General features: G+C 39.4%; 1 protein-coding gene across 6 annotated transcripts in view; it reads left to right on the forward strand.

The window, feature by feature from the left end:
* The first annotated feature begins 304 nt into the window (after positions 1-304).
* Positions 305-18,216, forward strand: part of GBF1 (golgi brefeldin A resistant guanine nucleotide exchange factor 1) — a 99,960-nt gene continuing 82,048 nt past the window's right edge. For 2 of the 6 annotated variants that reach the window (XM_021547877.3, XM_021547894.3), the window contains exons 1-3: positions 319-490; positions 5,704-5,809; positions 7,118-7,184. In XM_021547877.3, coding sequence (XP_021403552.2) covers positions 483-490; positions 5,704-5,809; positions 7,118-7,184 — 181 coding nt within the window. In that variant the 5' untranslated portion in view covers positions 319-482. Of the gene's footprint in view, positions 491-5,703; positions 5,810-7,117; positions 7,185-18,216 lie in introns of all 6 variants that reach the window. The other 4 variants (XM_077784608.1, XM_077784607.1, XM_021547886.3 and 1 more) reach the window with 4 other exon arrangements.

The following is an 18,216-nucleotide window of genomic DNA, read 5'->3' on the forward strand; positions in this document are numbered from 1 at the left end:
ACAATGCACTGCCGGCACCCTCCCGCCGGCTTCCGCCCGGCTGCGCCCGCCCAGCCGCGGCTGCGGCGCCGCACCGCGCCGCGATTGGCCAGAGGATCCGCTGGTTCTACCCTCTCGCCTCTCATTGGCTCTCCGCGGCTGTCACCGCAGAGCCCGCCTTCTCCGGTGTCAGACCGTGTTCCCATTGGGCGTCGCGGGGAGCTGCGCGGCGCATCGTGCGCGGGTTGGCTGTCCGGGCTGTCTGTCTGCGCAGTAACCAGGCAGCGGGTCACGGTGCGCCGGTTTCCACGTCAGTGCGAGAGAGCGGGGCCGGTGTCCCTGCCCGTGCCCCGTGGACCCCGCGCTCCGCGGCCTCGCCTCCGCCGCCGCCGGCAGGGAGGGGCGCACAGGGGGCGGGCCGAGCGCTCCCGCCCGCGGTGCCGCCCTCCCGCCCGGTTATGTGAAGCGGCCGCCGCCGCGGGGAGCAGGCGCCGCCATTTTGGATGCGGGGGTCAGTGCCGGGCAGAGACCGCCTGTCGCGATAGTGTCGCGACGTGGGGAGGGGCGCGGCGGCGGGGGAGCCTTGCGGGAGCAGCGGGGGGCGGGGACGGCACCGCGGCAGCCGCGGGGGCCGGCGCGGGAGCGGGCGGCGGCCGCCCCTCCGTGCGGCCGGCACTGACACGCGTGACCGCGCCCGCGGGGCGCAGGGCGCGCGGGCCGCCGGCAGCGACCGCCCGGGGCTGCGGGCGTCGGGACGGAGCGGGACCGGGCCGGGCCGGAGGGAGCTGCCGGCTGGCGCTGCACCTGCACAGGCGTCCGCTCCCCGTGCGCCGCGGCGGCTTGTTCTGCGGGCGGTGGAGACGGGCTTCTCCTGCCATATGGTCAGCTCCGTGGCTGCTGCGGGAAAGCTCGGAGCTCGCTTAGCGTCTGTGCCGTGAGTTCATCCGGTGGCACGTTTCATAGTTTCAACAGTATGAAATAATTGGAAGGAAGAAAATGTCCCTCCCCATAATAACCTTAGGTTTTGTTTTACTGTGCAGTTTTGACAGGTAAATGCGACTTGGCTTTCTCTATTGATCCCCAGGCCCAGTCTCACTGTAGCAGCTGAATGTGGAGGCTTGCAGAGAAGCTTGTCCCTCTCTTCCTTTCTGATGTGCCACTGCTACCATGTTGCTGCTGCTTATCTTTTAAAGGGCATTCCTAAATGCCCAGGACTGCACAGTTCCTTTCTGTACTTACAAATGACTGCTTTCTATCACTTTTGTCCAGACATCAGGAGCTACCCTTTTGGAGAAAGATGCTGACTTCTCTGAACTTTTGCTGCCTGTGATGCTTTTTGCAGAACAGTTACAACTTCAAAAACCCAAGCAAGTTAAATTTCTGTATAAATGTTCATGTACCTTCCATGTGAGGTTTAGGAGGAAGAAAAGGAGCTTTCTGATTGCCACCTGGGCTTCTGGGAAACCTAGCTGGCTGTGAGATTGTCAGGAGCTTTTTGTGATTCATGATTGTGTGTTCTGTTTTGGTAGCAGTGTATTGTATCAGGACTCTGGTGGCCAAATCTAGGTCAGAAGCTATCTGGATTATTTCTGTATTGTCATAAACAGTAAAAATTTGGGTCAACAGACACTTACTTTGAAATATTACCTTTCTATGTTATGGTCATGTTGTTTTTGACTACTGCTGTTTATTGGAGTAGTGTCTCTGGGTTTAAATCAGGTGCCATGGCTGAAGGTAAAGTTAATGATAGGAAGAAGTGACCTGATGGAAGTCTGCCACACCTTGTTGCTTCTGATGCTAACTCTTGTTTGTTTGCAGAAGAGTTGCAGGCATTTTGCTGCAGAAGAGGGAGTGGTAATACTAGGAATAATTTGGCTTCCTATCTATCTAATGTAGGGGTAAGACATTCCGAGATTGAGAAATGGAGTATTCAGTACATGTGTGAAATAACATTTGCAGGTGTAAATATTTTCAGTGTTTTTATATGAAGATTCTACATGTGATGCTATTTTAGAAGTCTCAGAATAGTGATAATTATTATCCATAGTTCACTGTTGAAGTTTTTGCCAATGTTATGAATATGAGCTTTTGTTTTTTTATGACATGATTGGGCGTCGACCTTTCCCGACTTAGTACTCCCAATGCTGGTGTCAGTGAGGCTGTGAAAGTTAACAGCCTCCCCTCTTCTTGTGGTGGCCTGGGCACCTTGGTTTCGTTGCCTTGGAGCTGTCATTTTCACTGTGTTGTCTGTTGAACTTCTGTGCAGGGGCATATCTGAGGACTAATCTGAAGTTTTAAGCAGATCTATGAATCTGTCTTGATAAAGAAGCAGGAGTTTTTATAACCCTTTATAATTAGTTCTGTTAACCTGTTCAGCACTTTTACAATACCCCATTCTTGAGACCATAGTTTTGTAACATTAAGCCTGAATTCATGGTAACATTTCTTTTCTTCTCCAAGTTGAACAAATGTCTGGTGGTTTTGCTTGACTCCCACCATGCACCTGTAAACCCAGCTGATCATTCTGTGCTGGTCTGGTAAATCATGCAGCTTTTTTTCTCTGCTGCTTCACAGCATTCATTTCAATCTTAAAACTTCTTTTGATTGAGGACATCTATACTGAGTTTTAAAGTGTGGTCGGTTGCTCCTTGTGGTGATGCTACAGTTGAAGGAACACATACAGAAGTTATCTAATAATTTAAAAGGGGTAGCATTTGGGAATTTTGGAGTTTAGTGGAGCTATATCCATCACTTGAAATAAAATTTAAAATATAAATTTTTACAGGGATGGATGATTCTTTTGGTGGGCTTAGCTTACAAGGTGCATCTCTCTGAAAATGGTTGCCTGTCTTTCCTGCTCACTCTGTAGTTCTTTTCTGTTTCCTTTTCCAACATGAAGTTGCAAAGGTCTGTTGGCTTTATGGTTTACTTTGGACTGCTATTGCTTGGTTAGCTACAAGCTTAAATACAAATACAGTATTTCCCTCCATCTGCACCCAGTGTTGGTGGGGAAGTGACCTCTATGTCTGATGTTCAGAGTCTGAGTGTTGCATCTGCAGCATGATAGGTTGTTTCAGTTGCACCAGTGAAATGAGTTTGCTGGCATTCATAAAATGATTTTTTAAATTTTTGAATAAAATTATATTTAATACAATGTGCAATGAGGAAAGGAGTGCATTTTCATTGAGTCTTCTCAGACAGTTAGCAATGAAATACTGCCCTAAGTTTTGCAGGGTTTTCATATGTCAGGAGGACCCTGCCAAGGTACATGGGGTTTTTACACCCTTGCTTGAAAGGATCAGGTGAAAAGGATAAGGTGTTTATTGGAGGTTTTTGTCTATTTTCTTCATATTTTACCACTTACAGTTAGCTGGGCATTTTAAGTATTCTACATTCAGGAGAGACAGAGTTTTAACAAACTTTTTATTTAATCATTTTATGTTAAAAATAGAGGAGAAGAAATAGAAGTCTTACAAGTAGATTCAGTAGTATGCAAAACAACATTTAAGCTTTGGCATCACTTTAAATACTGTCGGAACTATTGAGTATCTATATACGTGCAAGGTTTGTAATATGTTTATTTGTTATTTACATACTTTTTGAAATAATGTCTCCATGTCAGTTTGCCAAATGCCTGGAATGGTGCTATACAGTTTACATGTTCAATACTGTTTTGAAACAGTGAAGAAAGGAAAAACTTAGGTTTGACAAATATGAGTGTATAAAGTATTTCCACAGAAGTACATCCCTGGACTAGAATTTTGAGCCCTGAAACTGCTGATGTAGAAGTACAGAAAATAAGGGAATTACTGAAAGGAAAAATAAATAAGCAAGGAATTCTACATGAAGGAGAAATCTCCCATTCATGCCTTGTACTAAAACCAGGGCAACAAAGCGAAATAGAAAAATTGTGGTCAATGATATTTCAATGCAATCATATGAATAATGTATGAAATAATTTACTATTGATAATGGGGACATTGCTCAAGCATTAGCCACATGAGTAGGAAGTGTATTGGTGGTTCTGTTATATACATCTGTGGAGGAAGGATATAAACCTTTGTTCTTCAGGGCACAAGCAAATTACTTGGAAGCACTATTTGTCTGTCATGACTGTTCTTACAAAATACTTTTGTCTTTGCCCTTAAATTATTGTCTTACACCTGGGAGTACCATTATGTATAATTAATTTAATGATATAAACAATTTTGCCATAAGAGTATTCATTCTATTGCAAACACCTGAAACAATGAACCAACAAATATGATTCTGTCCTTTGATGAGGAATCTTTTTATAATACTTTGCTTTCTTTCCATTATTTATCGACTCCTGAAGCAAATTAGTCTCTTTCATTCAGAGGATATTTGTGTATTTGAAGAGTTGTTGATAATTCATATATGCTAATTAACTTGAAGCCTGACAGATCCAGGATGTATATTCTGAAATTTCTGTGGTGATCTTTATGAGGTCCTGAGTAATCCACCAAAACCATTTATTTCTAGCTTTGCTTTTGTTACATGGGCAAAAGTCCTTCTCATATTCTCTGTGCTTCATTACCCCCTGCCTCCTGTTCCCAGCTGAGTCCCTTTAATGAGCCTGTAGATTGGAAGTGTTGATCAGTGTTTCACCTGTTTCTGATCTTTTGCTTCCCTGTGGATGACCTGTTGTGATTTCAAGCTGGAGTCATTATTTTCCTTTCATTCTTTTTCCTGAAAAATTCTCTTTATTTGACTACCATATCACTAAATCCTTCTCATTTACAGACATGGTATCATCTGACTGTTTGGCCTCTTTATAAGTCCTGTTTTTTGTTTATAAACATTTGTGTCTGTTCATTCCCCTTCATTCTTTCTCTTTGATGCTTGACTGTATCTGGGCTACAGCTAGTATAAAGAGAATAAAGCCATAGAAGTTCACTTGTCTTTTTCTCAGACTATTACAAGTCTTTCTTGCTTTTAATTCCTTTCCCCTTCTTCTGCCTCTTTCTGGATGCATCAGTTTAAGTTTTTTCCTGAAAGACTGCAGACTGCAGGAGAGTTAAGTGTCTGCCTTTAGCTTTCTCATTTTTTCTCCCCGTGTTCCATCCAGTTTTGTCTCCAGTTTTCCTCATTTCTTTGCGAGGTTTTACTCGTGTCTTTTTTACTTTCCTGCTTTTTGAAAGCTTTGTTTTGTGAAGCAAGTGTGAAATCAACATCTGTTACAAATTACTTTCTTTTGTAAACGTTTTAAATCCCAAAGAGGTTTGTTCTGGTCAGCTCATTCACCCCACTGATACTTATTTAAGAGAGTACAAGGTTAGCTTTGTGTTCCGTGTAGGGCTGCAGGAATTTTCGTAAGTGCTGGGGCTGCATGTGTTACTGCATTACCCTGGATGTCTGTCCTGGTACCCCAACACTTTAGCTTTCTGTGAACTTGCATAGACTGGAAAAAAAAAAAAGAGGAATAAGCCTTGGCAAAGTGATCTCTTGCGTTACAAAAATGCTGTTAGAACTAACTGTCTGCTCTCATGGTTTTGAAAACACATTATTGAAAATTTTCTTCTTTTGATAGAGTACTTGTATTTGTTACGTGTAATAACTTGTATTTTGTGCATGCACAAAACAAGTTTGAAAATTCCTTGCATCACTGCAGCCTTCTCTTGGTTAGAGTCAACTTTGTTTCATCTGAGGAAGACAATTAGTCTAAAGAGGCTAGAGATTAATTTGAATTTCCTTTATTTTTAGAATTGTCAGGATGGTGGATAAGAACATTTACATTGTACAAGGTGAAATCAATGCAGTGGTGGGAGCCATAAAGCGTAATGCCCGATGGAGCACTCACACACATCTGGTAAGTTATCTTGAATTGTTGCCATCTGTAGCAGCAGGTAGAAACACCTGTGGCAGAAACCAGCTGGCTTTGGAAAAGTACCTCAGTTTTTTGTAGCACTTGTTATAATAGTTTTATAAGTAAAGTTGGAAAAACTATCTGCATTGTTTACATTGTTTTGTGGGTCTCATGTGCCAGTGGCTGCAAAAGCTACAAAGCTGGGAGACTTCTACCTTCTTATCTTGTAAATACAAAAATTCCACATTGTATTCTGTGTGGAAATCATCTCATTTAGACTTCTCACCAGGGATGTCAGTATATTTCCATATATGGTGTTAGTTTATTTAGCATAGTGTTTTTATGTATCTTTTGTAGCCTCTTGGGGAAGACAGTCTTCATCACACAAGACATGAAATAAAAATTGGGGAAGTAATTATACATAGAGTATTTAAAATTTTTTCATATGGCATAGTATCTGTTTTCAGCTCTGTTTTGTTGCTGCTATCTATATTCCTAACTAAAACCTATCAACAGTTTCAAACCTGCTTTGGTAAAAATCCTAAATACAGTGTTTCCAAGTCTAACCATGCTTTGGTGGGTTTATGGCTGCCACGGTGTAAATGTGTGGTTGTGGCACACTGTATCAGTGGTGCACTTTGGAATGTCACATGAGTTAGCAGATGGCTGCCATCCAGCACAAGTGGTTTCAGTTTGTCAAAGGGCAGGGCCCTTTTTCTTTCTAACATGCATTTCTTCATTAGAGCTCCCGGCCTCTCTGTTCGAGGTGGGGGTGTGGCTGCACTCAGCTTGGAGAAATTGCTGCTTCTTCTTCTTTTAATATCATAAAAATAGACTAAGGCTAAAGGATGTAGCTAATTCATATAAATATTGCGCTGTGATTCTTTCTTCAAGTTATTTTAATGGCATGAAATGTCATTGTATTTCTGCTCCCATTACAATCTGCATAGATTAACATTATAACAAATCCAGATGAGCCATTTCAATATGGTATGAGTTAGATTTGCAGTGAAATTTATTGAATAGCGAAGGCTAATCAGAAATACTTCTAAGGACAATAAAACCAAACCAGAATGCTCAGTGTTGGACCTATGCTTTGACATTTGAGCTGTGTGATACTGGGGAGCACTGGCAGGAAAATTAAAATGCTTCTTTTGGATTTAATGATGTAAACATGCTGACAGTGATAAACTCAAACCACACCACTTCTGTGAATGTGATGGTGAGGTCTTTAACAGACCCATTATTAAGATTTGTCTTTACAAATATGTTTTCCTCATTAATTACTTACTTCCTATATATAACCTATAGGATGAAGAAAGGGATCCCCTGCTGCATAGCTTTAGCAACCTAAAAGAAGTGCTGAATAATATAACAGGTAAGCTTCTACAGAAATCAGCAGATATATGCACCTGCTAGGGTGTATGCAAGTAAATATACAGGTATATTAATTTGTCTTATTTACTATCCAGAATTCATTTACTGAAGAACAAGAAAAGAGGAAATATGCATATACTTTTGGGCAAATAATACCAATGTAAACTAGCACAGATTGTTTAAGTGTAACCCAAGTATATGTTGAGAGTCTGGAGGTGAAGCTAATCCTAAACTCCATATGACGTTCTGCATATTCTTCCCAGGATTTTTCTTACTGATGGTAGTATTTGAAAGTAAACTTCATTTCTGGTCCCTTTATTACAGTGACTGTTCAGAACTGCACTCAACCTTAGTTTGAAATGGACCTTTTACATTTTTAACTGTGAAGCATGCTTATTCTTGCATCAGTGCTGAGTCTGGAATCCCATAAAAAGTGTGTTCTCTAGAAGCACTGTAGTGCTGCTTCCAGATGGTGATGACAAGAGGTGCTGAGGACAAGTGCCAGTTTTAAGCCATTATTCCTCCTTCTTGCATGTCTGCCTGTAAGTGTAATGCTTTGTTTTTCTCTGCCAGGTTAACTTCCTGTCGCTGTAAGCAGGATTTTTCTGTTAGATCATGACATCTTAGGTGTCTCCTGAACAGCTTGCGTTTCTGGATAGTGTCTTTGTTCTGGATGTTATGCTTGTACCTGGACTACATGACAGTCTGGATTTGTGAGCTTTTTTGTAAGCTCACTCACCTTCTGTAAGATAGGTGTGCAGTCCTCAAAAGTGTATTGGGAGGAAATTTTACATTTCTCCCTTCTGTGAGATGAATTTTTTTTAATAAGCTTCTTGAAGTTCTTTGCTAGTATTGCAAATACCTCTTCTCATCAACAAGAGCAGGGACTGTCAGGATGCTCAAATAAATGCAATATAAGTAAATGTCAGGGACTAGCCATTTATCTAGAGCAGCTAGGTACAATGTGCTGTTGACTTGTTGGGGAAAAAATGCAAGTTCACTATCTGCTTATGGTAGAGAAAGCAAAGTTTAATGTACTGAGAGATTCAGAAACTCCCTTTGTATTAGTCATCAGGTAAGTGTGGTTCCTGCTGAGATAATAATTGCTTATATATGGGGATGATAGCATGTTGGTTTGACTACATGAGATTATTTTATACAGGTGTTTTCAGCCGCAGTGACTGCTATTTACTGACTAGTGTCTTGAGACAGGACATCATTGCTGTGCTCCATCTTTTTTCCATTTTGGACATGGACTTGTTCTCAAGCAATACTTTGAATGATACAGAGTATCCTGCATCATCTTCAAAGCAGTCAAAAGTCCAGTCCCCAGCATAGGGGGTTTTGGTGATTTTTTTTTTTTTTTTCCCCTAGACCTTCCTTTCACGTCTCTTTCATTATCTCATGGAAACACATTGCTTTTATATTTAAATTTATTCAAGCTGTAATCTTTGACATTTGAGTTAGCTTTTAGTACAATTTTGCATTTATAGTAATATATATTATGTATTTTCTCAATCCCCCAAGAACCCATTTTAATCTGTTCCGGATGCAAATTTCAGGCTGCCTTGTCCCATCTCCCCTCTTGCTCTCTCCCTCCCTTCCCCTCCCCCATGGAGCATGTTTGATCAGGTGTGGCAGGAATATCCACTGTCAAGCTGCGCCCTTTATATTAGTCAATATTATCCTTCCTTCCCTCCCACTCCCTTCATTCTCCTCTGGGCTTTACCAGTTGATTTATAATTTTGGAATTCTCATCGGAGTCTGTAATACAGTTTGTTCATTATTTAACCAAAACCTGTTTAATGAGCAAAGAGAGGCAATGTAAATGTTAGGCATGTTGCAGTGGAGTACCTTTTGTTCTCCTCTGAGCTAGTGGGCATTAACTCTATCGTGACTGTGATGCTGAAATACCCTGGTCAAGGGTATAGTGATGGCACTGTATGCCCCCAGCACCTAAAGATTCCTGTTTCAAAGTATTGCTCCTCAAGAGTAACTAAATTACAAGCTGGAAAGCTTGCCTGCAACTAAGTATGGTATCCCATCCTGTTGTAACTTCTACGTGTGCTCTTGGAGGAAGCATATAGAGATGTGTTGCTCAGCACAAACAATCCCATGATTATGGTAAGACTAACTTCACTTCTACAGTTCAGCATACCTAGCTAAGGGCCTTGAACCTGAATACTTTGAAGTTTCTCTTTGAAATTCTGGTAGAGAAACTTAATTTCTGTGGGAATTTTATGTATATTTATAGAAAGAGTTTACTAATTTGAAACTGATCCACTGTCAGTTGATTTATTAGATGCCATTTTTATATTTTCATGGGCTACATTTTCATGTATTTTAGGCACTACTGATAGTAGTTGCCTGAAAAACAGAGAGAAAATGTAGAGGTTCTGTTGTCTTGGGTGGTGCATAAGTTAATCCAAGCTAAATTTAATAGCTGAATGCTAGCAATGCTAAAATGAGCACAATAAACTTAAATTTGATGGCATGTCTCTTATTTCTAGTGCTTGGAAAAAGCAGAAGTCAGTGTCCTGAATTATGACCATATGGAAGCAATAACTACCAAGCTTTGTCCACGCATGTAAAATTGAAATATAGCTACATTTTCAAAGGTTATTTTAAAACTGATGAAAACCTGCATTGATACAACTTTGGATGTAGGGTCGCTGTCACCACAGCTTCCATTTGACTGCTCTTTGAAGTGGGCTGAGTACCCTGAAAAACATGTCTGGATGTTGAAACATTTGTTCATTTTGTCAGTTTTGTTATGGATTTATGTCACCAAAAGGAAGCTTCTTTTTAACATCCAGTGATAACTGAGACTCTCTCTTTCATGAATGGTTGCAACTTAGGATGATCTCTAGGTCAGCAGAGAAATTTGTGGTTATTTATAACCACAAATAATTGGAAATATGAATTAATTATAAGCTTCCTTTTCCATGATTTAATGAGGATTGGATTTCTTTAAATGCTTCTCTGGCTGTTGAAGTCTTGAGACCATTCTGGTATGATGTAGAGGTAGGAACAGATACTTCTGTAGTCATCCTTCTCATTACAGAATTTGTGCTTTGCTCTGACCAGGGAGATGAGTCAGTAACCAGGATTTGCACGCCTGAAGTGCTGCCTGCTCGTGTGTGGGATGGCTTTAGGACAGGAATGACTGAATACAACTGCCTTGTACAAGTCATGACTGCAGTGGGAGAAGCAGGTGTTTGTGAAAGTGTGTGCATCGAGAGTCTATTTAAATAAGGTTTAAACTAGGTAAACACACCTGTGAAGAGGTGCTTGTGTATATTTTAGGTCCATGAGTGCCAAGCTGCAAGGTTTGAGTCCTTTTATCCTCTGGTGGTTCAGAGTTAGTGCATTTAAACAGAAGCTGCAAAGTAAGCTGTTAGAAGCACTCTGATTTCATGCACATTCATGACATTTTAAATGAATGCTTGTACAGTGGGTTCAGAAGAATCTTTTCATGGCTTATTTCAGACAAGAAGCTGCTGCAAATCTCCATCTTTAGAGGGTTGGCTGGGGCATTAAGAGCTGGCTAAAGGTCAAATGACTGTAACCATAGGAGAACCTTTGCCCAGTGTCTGACTTAATATAGTTGTTACTGTAGCCATCAGTTTTCTGGTATGTAGACTTGATTGCACACTCATTTTCTCATGTCTGAGCTCTGAAAACTTAGTTTTTATGAAAAATTTAACAGTTGTATAAAACAATACAGGAATTTTATTCTGATTTTGGATTAATGTCTGAACTTTTTCTGAAAGATCTAGTTTTAAGAAGTGGTACATTGGTAGTAAATACAAATATGTGGCCTCTTCTTGATGCTATTGAAATACTAATGGTTAGAATATGATATGTTCATTCAAGTTAAGAAATTAGAAAAAAGTGTTTGTGTTTTTTTTGTCAAGAAGTGTAGGAATTATAAGAATGTGTGATATGTAAAGATGCTTATTGCTTTGCAGGTAACAGCAATACCATATTTTATTTATTATTTAGATCTTGGGTTTATGCTGGAAGTGCCTGAACTTACTAGCAAATAACAAATATCACAAACTGCATACTGTGATATTTCTCCCATTGCTTGCATTGAAGAATAGAAATGTTATCTAGATCAGCCATTAAAAGAAGAAGCTGCTTTTTTCCTATTGCATGTCCACTTGCTGTCAAAGATCTAGAATGTTCACTGATTTGATAGATCATGTCTGTTCTTGTGATAACTCAAAAAAATAAAATCTTTTTTTTTTTTTTAGTAACAGGTGTTTATATGCGTCAACTTGGTATTTTTGAATACCGAGCAATTCAGGCTAACATTTAGCTTTGTTGCATTCTCTATGAATTTTTAAAGAAGAATGGAAAGGGAAGGTTAGGAAACTCATAGAATAAGATTTCATCCACAGCTTTAACTTGGCCTCACTCTAATTAGTGGACGACAATACAATTTTAGTCCATATTGTCCATACCTGACACTGTACAGAAGTGGTAATTTATTTCTCTTAATATTTTCTTAATATAAGAAATAGGAATATTAAGGTGCCAGTTTAAATTTGATGCTTTGCTTGTAGGTCGAATCCAGACTTGATTTTTGCCAACTATGTTCAGACAATACATTAAAAATTGTCATTTTAAAAGCAAGTTTCTAGTCTAAATGAATGCAGACATCCTCCCAACTGCACAGAGAATGTAAACCAAGGCAGTATTGTTGCTTTGAAGCTGCAGGTAGTTCCAAACACTCTGTGTGAGATTAATCTTTTTAATCTCATTGTAGCATCAAATTAATCAAATCACTGTCTTATGGCTAGGTCTTTGAATCTTCCGCAGGGATATTTTTAGCATAGATATTGGTATGTTGGCATTGATTTTCTTTGTCTTTTATTGGAGAAATAATAAATCAGACTTTTTCCAGGTGCTTGCTAATCTTGTGCTTTACTTTCTTAGCGATTTTCCCAGAGTGGCACTGATGTGCTCTAAGAATGGTAGCTACACTTCAGCTGGGATGGGAACTTCTCAAGCCCAAAATGAAAACAAGAATTGTCATAATTTCACTTAAGATTTTGTTTACTTCTGTATGAAGAAAGGAGGAGGAATATCCTTGATAAAGAATGATTTACAAATGTACCAAGACAAGCACCCTGACCTTTTTCATGGCTTTTCTGTTGTGTGCAGGACAGCATTTATGCAGAATGTGTGAGAAGTCAGGTATAGATGGTGTCACTCTGAGCTCTGATTGATTCTGTTGAATTGTACGTTGAGCCCTTCAACACCGGTTACTGAATGAAATCAGAACTCCTGAGAAGCAACTTGTAATTGAGATATTTGTAACTAATACTGACATACAGAAAGGGAGAAACTCTGTTTGCGTAGAATCCTTAATTTGATAAGGATTTAAGTTGAGCTAAGTTTTAGCTCTTGTGTTAATCTGCTGTTTTGTATTTCTGAGTAGTAAGAAATTTAATGAATGAAATTGAAAGAAGCTGAGTGAATCTCAGAATATTTAGAGCAAAAAACCCTAACCAACCCAGTAAGGTGGTCTTCACACTAGGTATTTCTGCATGTCTCCTGAAGATCCTTATGCAGTTCAGCCCCACAACCTTTGTAATACCACTTAAGCATCCTTTTAATACAGTTCTCTGAGGACAGTTTGACACTAGAGCTTGGAGCTGAAGTCTTCCTTCTATGCATGGCTAATGACTGGCAGGTACAGGCAGGAGGTGGTGCTGTTGGAAGGAATTGTTTCCTGACCCCTAATCCTTAAGGACCCAAGGATTTAGATGGACAAGCACTCCTGGCTGTTGCCTGGAAGAGTTCCCACAGTGGGCTTGTTCTGTAACACCAGCCTTCTGTTACCACTGCAGGGCTGGGCTCTGAAGAGCTGCCACATGTGCATGATGTGCAACTGACTCTCTCTTGTTCCACGCTTGTTGAGCAATTACTTTCCCACTTGTTGGGCACTCCATTATTTCCTTCAGTTACTGCTTCTGTGTGAAGTGGAGCCATGAAGGAAATGGCTTAATGGATGTACATTAGGGGGCAATAAATTGCAGTTTGATTTGGTGGATAGGCAGTACCAGATGCTGCATGGAAGTTAAGGTTCCTCTTAAGTCAGCCATTGAGGTTTTATATAGAGTTTTTTTGATGGTGGTGTTTTTGTTTGATGGTCAAGAGTAGTGAAAAGGAACTGTGCCCATTTCCATTATAGTAAAAACCCTCTGGAAGTAGGAGTATACATGAAATTGCTTATTTCTGTTAGTAGTTTACTAAGTATATAGCTCTTCTGTTTTGTCATCTTCCTTCTTTTACCTGTCTTCTTTCCTCACTCAATAGTTGCCATCTAACCTGTTTAAAATATTGTCGCTAAAGTGATTAATTTCAAAGAAGCAGTAACTTGTGTTAGAAAGTGCAGGTGCATATTTGTATAGTTGCATAATATGTAATAGGACTGCCAAGAAGTGTTGATTATACATACACAAGAAGCATACCGAAGTATTCCTCATCTCAAAGAGTCTGTAGCTCAAGAGGGTAGCAATAGAGAGAAATCATTAAGTATACAAAGTTGTTAAACACTTGAGGGGTTTTGATTACCTCAGTTTGTCCTTCAAACAGGCTGTTGTTTGCTGATCATTAATATGGTTTATACCAAGATGTGAGTTGGAAGGAGAGCTTTGAAAAAAGATACAAATTGGGCAAAGTGTCCTTTTTTTCAGTAGCAGTGCAGGGATCTGTGATAAAGTGCTTCTTCTCTCAATGACTAGTGTGGAATAAAAAAAATCAGGATGAAAAGAAGTAGAATGGTGGGGATTAAAAAGTAAGTGTAAAAGTAGTGGACTAATGCAGAACATTGTTATAAAAATAGCAGATTGATTGGTTGAGGAATGTTGATAGTGCACTTGGTGGCTTGCCCATTTGAAGTAAACTTGCAAGAGCTTTTTCTTTTTAAGATGACTACCTAGCTTTTTAGCTGAGTGCTGCGGAATAGGCTATTGCTGAAGGGTTTTTTTTGTTTGTGCTTGGTTTGGGGGGGTTTCTTTGCAACCAGAAAGTTCCAATATGTTATGGACCTTGTCATGGTAAGTTCTTAAAAAAATGTTGGATGGACAATCAAGATGATATTAGCTCACTTGGTCAGAGCACAGTGCTGATAACACCAAGGTTGTGAGTCTATGCAAACCATTCACTCAAGAGCTGGACTTGATGCTTCTTGTGGGTCCCTTTCAACTCAGAATATTCTGTGATCTGTTATCTTGCTTTTGTAATTTGTCTTCAGAAAATTATACAAGTCAGCAGATATGTCCAGGAAAGACATAAAACTGACACATACAGTCCTAGTAAAATTCTGATCATCTTTTAGATGACATGATTTTAACTTGCTTTTCAGCACATTTCAAAGCTACAAAAAAGACAAAATTTGATATATAAAGTCTGCAATACAGTGGCTTGAAGATAGGGTCTGAGGTTTTGTGGTGTGATGGATTCTGAGCTGAGAGAAGGAAGTGTCATGGATGACCTTTTGTTGGTACCAACAGATACTTTCTGGGGAAGAACTTTGTGACAGAATGGAAATCTGTTGTTTTGTTAAAAGAGTGAACAATTAATTGATAGATCTACACTGGTATCATATGATGTACTGTATCTGTGTGATTTGGAAATTCTACAGGAAGTGTTAAAGCAGCTTGCTCTTGCTTTGAACTCCTAATGGGTAGATATTTCTTCTTTAGTTGAAGGTCATAGAAAGACAAAGAATCCTCATCTATTGGACCTTCTGAAGTTAATATATCTGTGTTTTTTGCATAGTGCAGTTGTGAAGTTGAAACTTGTCCGTTCAAACCACTGTTGTATTCAATGTGTTGTGAAAGAAAAAGCAGGTGTATAGTTTTGTGAAAGTTGAGGAATAGGTGAGACATTATGACAAAAACACCCCATGTGAGATGAGTAAAATTGAAAAAGTAAGATATATTAATGAGAATTTGCACATCTTTGCTATAGAACTAACGTTTGGCTTTAGCTATCCTGTTAAAAATTAACAGATTGATAAACAGCTTAGTCTAATGTATTTTGTCCTGTAATTGCAGTTACACAATTATGATGGTCAAGGGGTGTACTTTATTAATGCTTTTTAGTTGAATATATTAAGTTCTCCGCCGATGGATATATGTGCACAAATATTTAGCAGTCTGTTAAAATACAGTCAATAGGAAGAGACTTTTTCAGTTGAAGCAGAAGTACTAATTTGGATTTGGCAAAGAGAAGTTCTAAACAACAAAATTTTCTGGAATCTTGTAACTTCTTTGTGTGATAAAGGAGTCTGAATACTTTCTTCATAAGGCTTCTGTTTCTTAATGAAAGGGAAGAATAAGAGAAGAAACATCCATGTTCTGCAAATAAAAAAGTATCACTTTCTTGGAGAAAAGGCTTTGCCAGGAGTGTTGGAAACCTAGGAGAAGGAGAAATAAAATACTCAGACATTGTAGAAAGCAATAGGACTTTTGACAGCAGTACAAGAGTTGGAAAAAATAAAGAAATTTCAGAGAAAAGAAATTGCTGAAGAAATGTATTATTAAATAATGAGGAAGAGGAAGACCATCATAGGCATCCTGAAATGCTTACCTTCATGGTTGTTTGGTAACTGATTATTGACTATTTAAGCATTTTGTCACAGACAACATCAGGTTAAGTTTTGCAAACAGTTTCCCCCTTCAGTTTTATTAACAATACATTAAAAATCTGAAAGGGCAGTTCATTCTTGTGCAGCTGCCTTTAAATTGTAGTTTTTTTCTTCTTGTAGTTTGTTAATGCTATAGAGTTTCGCAGCCCATACTGGTCCTTGTTCACATGCACAAGGCCCATGTGCTGCAGCGGAAGGTCACACACTCCCTTTCACTCTGCAGGAACAGCAGGTGATGGTACCAGCTGTTCACATCCTTGTATTAGATGCCTGAATTTGAGCAGCTGTATGAGGCTGCTAATAAACTCTTACATGTAATGCAGTTCATATCTTGCCCACATTTCACTTGATCGTACTCAGCCCTGGCCAGTATTTTTTTTAACATCTTTCAATTCCACCTATAAGGTGCTCCTTTTCTTCCTTGTGCTTGTCTCCACTCCTCTTGACTCCTCTTGTATGATGTGTTAGTCAGATGTTTGAAAAGTGTTCCAGTGCTGCAGATTTGAAAAGGAAAGGGTACCTGAAAACATGCAAACTGTACATGCTTTAAGGAAGCAGGAACAATCTCTCTAGCAAAAGCATTTTAAAACTTTAAAGACTTAATGCTGTAATGAAAATAATCTAGACTATTCTAAAGGATGTTCTTGTCCTTAAACAGTATACTTTTGGGTACAAACATAGGTCTGTTTCTTTGTTTGTTTGAGAAGAATGGGTCAAAAGTGCTTTTGTTCTGAAGAATCTGCCTGCATCCAACTAGTTGAAGAGGTCTTGCATGTGAATCTGCTATTAAAAGAAGGCTACAGGGGTTTTTAATTCCACATTGGGTAATAAAATTGGCCTGGCAGTGAGTTTTGATACAGCCCAATTAATTTCAACTTGTGCTTTTATTTAAAAATCTTGTTTGTTAGGACCCTCTGTTAAGCCTATTAAATGGTGAAAAAGTTGAAACTGCCTGTCTGTGCTTTCCAGAAAAGGGGTGGAGGGAGCCAAAGGAAGGATATTTACCACTTGAAACCCTTTCAGCTCCTTTGTTCACTTACTTCTCTTGCATCAATGGTTTAGCTTCCCATTGCCCTCTCTGGAAGAGTCAATGTGCCTAGAACTGAGAAATACCCTGGTTCCACTGACTGGCCACCAATGTGATGACAATCTCTTCTTGCTAATGAGATTCTGAGAGGTGACTTTGTTGTTTTGTGGCGATTTGTTAAGTGGATTTTTAAGTGGATTTCTTTTTCCCTTGGTTTTGTTGTGGAGTTGGGTTTGTGGGTTTGGGGTGGGCGTTTTTTTTTTAGGTTCTTTTGAGGGGCTTTTTTCGGTTGGTTGGATTTTTGGGATGAGATAGGGTGGGTTGGTTTTTCTCCCATGGCTGTAACCTCAAAAAATGCACTTTGTAATTCAAGTAGTATTGATGTAGAAGTTGTGAAGATTATCTTTTAGCAATGTGGAGGTGGGAAGTGAGTATATTTGTTCCTTTTTCCTCAAAGGATCTCAGGGAGAAATTCAGCAAAAGCAAAGATAATGATCAGATGTTGGGTGTTAAGTGTTTTAGAAAATTATGAAAAGAAGCTAGCTGTGTAGTTAGGGTTGGAAGAAAATAGCATGGGATCAGAAGTACATGATAAAATATAGGAAAAATATAAGTGCTAATATAATGAAGTGGCTTAGTTCAGATCATTCATTAGACCTTGCTCTTACTGCTCCAAAACTCAATTACTTTTAGCTGGCCAGCATTCTTAAATTAAGCTATCTACAGTCTAGAACTGATGTGTGTTGCTTTTCTCCAGCAAAGATGGCACAAGGGTTTTTTTTTCTGGATGAGGAATTGGCTCTCCCATGGTAGATTAGGACTGTAAGCTTCTTGTTAAGCATCAAGAATTTTTAAGAGAGTCTTACCAGCCAGTTATTTTTAACTTCATGTTTCACATTTGAAATTTTTTTAACTGTTCAGGTGTCTCTGCAAGCTATAAAGAAAGCAGTTGAAGTAAATAGCTGTATCGAATGAAGTACCTCTTGTCCCTGCTTCCAAAATAAACTGGGAATAATGCTTTACACATTTTGTCTCCTTTAACTCTACAGGCAAGCAAGAGAGGAAGCATGGATTAACATCTAGTGATTTCTAGGAGCTCAGATTCCTCTGTGCTTGGTCTGACTGACAGGGACATGTGGCTCAAGTGCATCTGGAAATATATCACTGGCAAAATTTGGTTGGGTAAATATAGCAGGAATGGGTTGTCAGGGCGGGAGACAGATTGTTCTGGGAAAGGAAGTGCTGTCTGTCTGTTATCTAGTAACAATTTCCTATATTTCTGAGACATACTTATTTCTTTCAGTGTAACTAAGGTAACAGCAGGCTCTGACATACTCG

This window comes from Lonchura striata, chromosome 7 (genome assembly GCF_046129695.1).
Source record: "Lonchura striata isolate bLonStr1 chromosome 7, bLonStr1.mat, whole genome shotgun sequence".
NCBI classification, from domain to species: domain Eukaryota; kingdom Metazoa; phylum Chordata; class Aves; order Passeriformes; family Estrildidae; genus Lonchura; species Lonchura striata.